At 43.4% G+C, this 6,000-nt stretch overlaps 1 protein-coding gene across 6 annotated transcripts in view; it reads left to right on the top strand.

The window, feature by feature from the left end:
* ntng2b (netrin g2b) overlaps positions 1 to 6,000 on the top strand; it is a 199,409-nt gene that overhangs the window by 129,385 nt on the left and 64,024 nt on the right. For all 6 annotated transcript variants that reach the window (XM_052525382.1, XM_052525385.1, XM_052525386.1 and 3 more), the window contains one exon: positions 5,318 to 5,490. In XM_052525382.1, the coding sequence (XP_052381342.1) occupies positions 5,318 to 5,490 (173 nt within the window). The remainder of the gene's footprint in view (positions 1 to 5,317; positions 5,491 to 6,000) is intronic.

Raw genomic sequence — 6,000 nt, forward strand, 5'->3', positions numbered from 1 at the left:
TACCCTGGCGTTACAAGCGCCATGCTCTACCAACTGAGCTACAGAAGGACCACATAAAGAGAGATGTCCAGTAAACCTGCCCCATAGAAAGAGAGATGTCCAGTAAACCTGCCCCATAGAAAGAGAGATGTCCAGTAAACCTGCCCCATAGAAAGAGAGATGTCCAGTAAACCTGCCCCATAGACAGAGAGATGTCCAGTAAACCTGCCCCATAGACAGAGAGATGTCCAGTACACCTGCCCCATAGACAGAGAGATGTCCAGTAAACCTGCCCCATAGAAAGAGAGATGTCCAGTAAACCTGTCCCATAGAAAGAGAGATGTCCAGTAAACATGTCCCATAGAAAGAGAGATGTCCAGTAAACCTGTCCCATAGACAGAGAGATGTCCAGTAAACATGTCCCATAGAAAGAGAGATGTCCAGTAAACATGTCCCATAGAAAGAGAGATGTCCATTAAACATGTCCCATAGAAAGAGAGATGTCCAGTAAACATGTCCCATAGATATAATATATATATATATGCCATTTAGCAGACGCTTTTATCCAAAGCGACTTACAGTCATGTGTGCATACATTCTACGTATGGGTGGTCCCGGGAGTCGAACCCACTACCCTGGCGTTACAAGCGCCATGCTCTACCAACTGAGCTACAGAAGGACCACATAAAGAGAGATGTCCAGTAAACCTGCCCCATAGAAAGAGAGATGTCCAGTAAACCTGCCCCATAGAAAGAGAGATGTCCAGTAAACCTGCCCCATAGAAAGAGAGATGTCCAGTAAACCTGCCCCATAGACAGAGAGATGTCCAGTAAACCTGCCCCATAGAAAGAGAGATGTCCAGTAAACCTGCCTCATAGACAGAGAGATGTCCAGTAAACCTGTCTCATAGACAGAGAGATGTCCAGTAAACCTGCCCCATAGAAAGAGAGATGTCCAGTAAACCTGCCCCATAGACAGAGAGATGTCCAGTAAACCTGCCCCATAGAAAGAGAGATGTCCAGTAAACCTGCCCCATAGACAGAGAGATGTCCAGTAAACCTGCCCCATAGAAAGAGAGATGTCCAGTAAACCTGCCCCATAGACAGAGAGATGTCCAGTAAACCTGCCCCATAGAAAGAGAGATGTCCAGTAAACCTGCCCCATAGACAGAGAGATGTCCAGTAAACCTGCCCCATAGACAGAGAGATGTCCAGTAAACCTGCCCCATAGACAGAGAGATGTCCAGTAAACCTGCCCCATAGAAAGAGAGATGTCCAGTAAACCTGCCCCATAGACAGAGAGATGTCCAGTAAACCTGCCCCATAGACAGAGAGATGTCCAGTAAACCTGCCCCATAGAAAGAGAGATGTCCAGTAAACCTGCCCCATAGACAGAGAGATGTCCAGTAAACCTGTCCCACAGACAGAGAGATGTCCAGTAAACCTGTCCCATAGAAAGAGAGATGTCCAGTGTGCACACGTACACTGAGTATACAAAATATTAAGAACACCTGCTCTTTTCATGACATTGACTGAACAGGTGCATCCAGGTCAAAGCTATGATCCCTTATTGATGTCTCTTGTTAAATCCACTTCAGTCAGTGTAGATGAAGGGGAGGAGACAGGTTAAGGTTAATAAATCCTCTTAAGGATCTCTACAGATTGATATCCCACTCTCGGTACGGTTGAGCTAATGTATGCTAATGTGATTAGCATGACATTGTAAGTAACAGGAACATTTCCCAGGACATAGACATATCTGATATTGGCAGAAAGCTTCAATTCTTGTTAATCTAACTACACTGTCAAATGTACAGTAGCTATTACAGTGAAATAATACCATACTATTGTTTGAGGAGAGTGCACAGTTATGAACTTAAAAAAGTATGAATAAAACAATTAGGCACATTTGAGCAGTCTTAACACAAAATGTTGAACAGAAATTCGATGGTTCATTGGATCAGTCTAAAACTTTGCACATACAATGCAAATCTAAATTGCGCCTTTCTCTTGCATTTCAAAGATGGTGGGACAAAAAAACGCATGTTTTTTCTTTGTATTATCTTTTACCAGAATGTTATATTCTCCTACATTCATTTCACATTTCTGCAAACTTCAAAGTGTTCCCTTTCAAATGGTATCAAGAATGTGCATATCCTTGCTTCAGGTCCTGAGCTACAGGCAGTTAGATTTGGGTATGTAATTTTAGGTGAAAATAAAAAGAAAGAAAAAAGGGGCGGATTCTTAAGATTAAAGAAGGATTTTTAAGCCTTGAGACAATTGAGACATGGACTGTATGTGTGCCATTCCGAGGGTGAATGGGCAAGACAATAAATAGAAGTGCCTTTGAATGGGGTATGGTTGTAGGTGCAAGGCGCACCGGTTTGTGTCAAGAACTGCAACGCTGCTGGGTTTTTCACACTCATCAGTTTTCCGTGTGTATCAAGAATAGTCCAGCACCCAAAGGATATCCAGCCAACTTGACACAACTGTGGGAAGAATTGGAGTCAACATGGACCCCCATCCCTGTGCAATGCTTTTGACACCTTGTAGAGTCCATGGCCCAATGAATTTAGGCTGATCTGAGGGTAAAAAAAAAGTCAGGGGTGCAACTCAATGTATACGCATTTGTTTGCATGTGTGTGCGTGCGTGTATGTGCATGTGTCTAGGTGAATATAGGGCTGTGCTTCTCTCTGAATGGATTCAGTGATTCACTGTGATCTATAAAGTTTTAGTCCAGGGTCCGTATCCACATAGTTTGGAATTGAATTGGAGTGCTGATCTAGGGTCAGATTTTCCTTTTAGATCATAATGAATAATATTATATGGACAGATCCTAGGTCCCATCACTCGTACTCTGAGATGCTTTGTGGATTGGGGTGTTAGTGTACACTCCTCCACTATGTTCTAGAGTTAGGTGCTATAATGGAATGAAAGGTAATAATGTAGGTAATGCAGTTAAAGGAGAGGACTGGTGACGCAGGGAGGGAGGTGTACATCTGAAACTAGAGAGACGAGATAGAGAGAGTACGGCCCAGTACCAAGCTTCCTTCCATCCAGGACCTCTATACCAGGCGGTGTCAGAGGAAGGCCCTAAAAATTGATTCCAGCCACGCTAGTCATGGACTATTCTCTCTGCTACCGCACGGCAAGCGGTACCGGAGCACCAAGTCTAGGTCCAAGAGGCTTCTAAACAGCTTCTACCCCAAGCCATCAGACTCCTGAACATCTAATCAAATGGCCACCCAGACTATTTGCATTGTCCCCCCCCCCCCTTTTACACCGCTGCTACTCTCTGTTTTTATCATCTATGCATAATCACTTTAATAACTATACCTACATGTACATATTACCTAAATGACCCTGACTAACCGGTGCCCTCGCACATTGACCCCTATATATAGCTTCGCTATTGTTATTTTCTCTTTATCTACTTGGAACTTTTATTTCTTATTCTCATTTCTATTTTTTAAACTGCATTGTTGGTTAGGGGCTTGTAAGAAAGCATTTCACTGTAAGGTCTACCTACACCTGTTGTAGTCGGCGCATGTGACAAATACAATTTGATTTGATTTGAGAGAGAGAGAGAGAGAGAGAGGAGATTGTGAGAGAGAAAGAGAAATAAAGGGTCCAGACGGAGAGAGGGAGAGACAGAGAAGTGATGAAGGAAGCTTCAAGTAGTAATTTTGCCAGTGTACAGGGCCCATTCATTGAATATTTGATGTAGACGGATAGCTGTCCACTCCAGCAGAACAAACCAGATTGGAATCCAGCCGCTCATCTGGAAAAGACTGTAATTTAAAGTCAGAGCCGCCGTGACATTCTCAAGATCCTCATTTCCTGTCTCATGATTCTTACTGCTGGACCAACCCACCTGGGCTCTGCCCCTTGTCACACACAACACGCATGCACGCAAACACACACACATAAATATGTGCGCACACAACACGCATGCACGCACGTACGCAAACATGCACACTCAAACACACACACCTATCAGCCCGGATTTCCTGGCAATTATCGACCAAACTGAGCAGATTTATTCTTGAACAACAAGCAGTAGTTGAGTGTGCATCAGTGAGAGTTCAGAGCTGTCTGTCAATGATGTTATGGTACCAGATCCACATTGTATTCTTCCTTATTGTCTCTTGAATGCAAATGTGTATACATCAAAAATGACACTTTGTCAAGTGTTCACTATAATCAAGTTAGAGTTCACACACCTACTATTGCTGCTCCTCTCTCCCCTAAACCCAGGTGTCTAACCTGCTGGCCACACCACTCACGTTACGTGCGTGAGCGTTGCAAAATAAATGTACACCTACATGCTATTTAATCATTGCTTCCGAACTGCTCGCGTGCATCTGTGTAGCCAGGCGCTAAAATAGAACCTGGTTCTATTTGTGACGTTTGATGCGCTGCAAGTCCCGCCTCTCCCATCTCCACATTGGTTTTTAGGAGCATACACCCACGTGGGTGATTGAAAGATTAATTGAAGTCCACACTCCAGTCCAGTTGGTAGTGGTAATGCACCTTAAAGTTGGTTGCCAACCGACATATAGAGTCTGAAGAAGAAGAAGCCTGAAGGAGGAGAGATTACTAGAAACAAACTTTGTTTACTGTTTTATCTGTGGATTAATTGTCGGAGTAGAGGACCTTGTCCATTTCAGGTAAAACAACAACCCAATGTTTATATCCCAGGACAAATTAGCTATCAACAGCAAGCAAGGTAGCTATATTTCCATGAATGTTAAATACTTTTCAACCTGTCCCCAAATGAATATAGTTGGTTCATTTTGATATTTCAACCTGTGTGTCCTGATCGCGTCTGGTGTGGATGGACAAAATCAGCACGCTCGCAACCGGTCTAGTCAGCATGTAAGAGACTTCCTACTGCTCCTCTCTCCCCTCCACTCAGGTGTCTAAATGTAACCTGCAAACGTTTCTGTGATATATAATACAAAACTTGTGATTCTTCTGGTTTAGGTCAACTGTGTTATGGTTTAATTTACGATATTGTTAGGGAGTCAGTAGGTAGTCCTGACTGGGGCTTGAACCCATCACCTTTACTGTTACGTCAAGGGATGTGAATCTGTTGACGAGGTGCCTAGGTGTTGGATCAAGGTCGCTGCAACATACAATATAGTACACACTCACTCCTGTGCCTTTGCTACCCTTTCACACACCCAGACACCCAGACACACCCCCACACACCCATTCACAGACACTCACTTGTCATCCCCTCTTGGTGTAAACATCTGGCACATCCATAAACAGTCACACACACACACCTCTCCTTTCACACACTCACATTCTTCCTCCTGTCTCCGGTACCCAGGTGTAAGTGTAACCTACATGCATCGCTGTGCCTGCTGCAGGAGGGAGACCTCCAGTGTCAGTGTGAACACAACACCACGGGACAGGACTGTCAGCGCTGCAAGAAGGGCTTCAAAGCCAAGTCCTGGAAGGCTGGCTCATACCTGCCTACACCCAACGGATCCCCCAACACCTGTATGTGCCCCAGTTCTATTCTATGTTCCCTTTGAACAGGTCCCTCTTATCCAGCTCACTCATACAGAAAGTTCATTCCAGAATATTCTATTCTAACATGTCTACTTACTATAGGTAAGGTACTATAGGTACTATAGGTACGCTGAATAGAAAGAAAACTGCTGGTAACAATACATGTTTGCGGCTTACTGTAGTTTTGTCAAGTATAGTCGCCCAAAATGGTTTGTCTTATGCACTGTTGTTGATCTGTAACAGTGTAACAACTATGTATCTACTATGTAATTACTAAAACTGTGGGTTGGTAATCAATTGATTTTAAGGGATGAAGTATTCTGAAACACAAATTGTATATATAATATGTCACATATATGGCATTTAGCAGACACTTTTTACTGGACTTGTTACACTATGTTGGATCCTTTACGCATAAAAGGTTAAGTTCTTGTGTTATTTTTGATAATAAATATTTATTTGAAACATGTATGAAGGATGCATGTGGAATCCCCAGAC

The sequence above is a fragment of the Oncorhynchus keta genome, chromosome 9, assembly GCF_023373465.1.
Source record: "Oncorhynchus keta strain PuntledgeMale-10-30-2019 chromosome 9, Oket_V2, whole genome shotgun sequence".
NCBI classification, from domain to species: domain Eukaryota; kingdom Metazoa; phylum Chordata; class Actinopteri; order Salmoniformes; family Salmonidae; genus Oncorhynchus; species Oncorhynchus keta.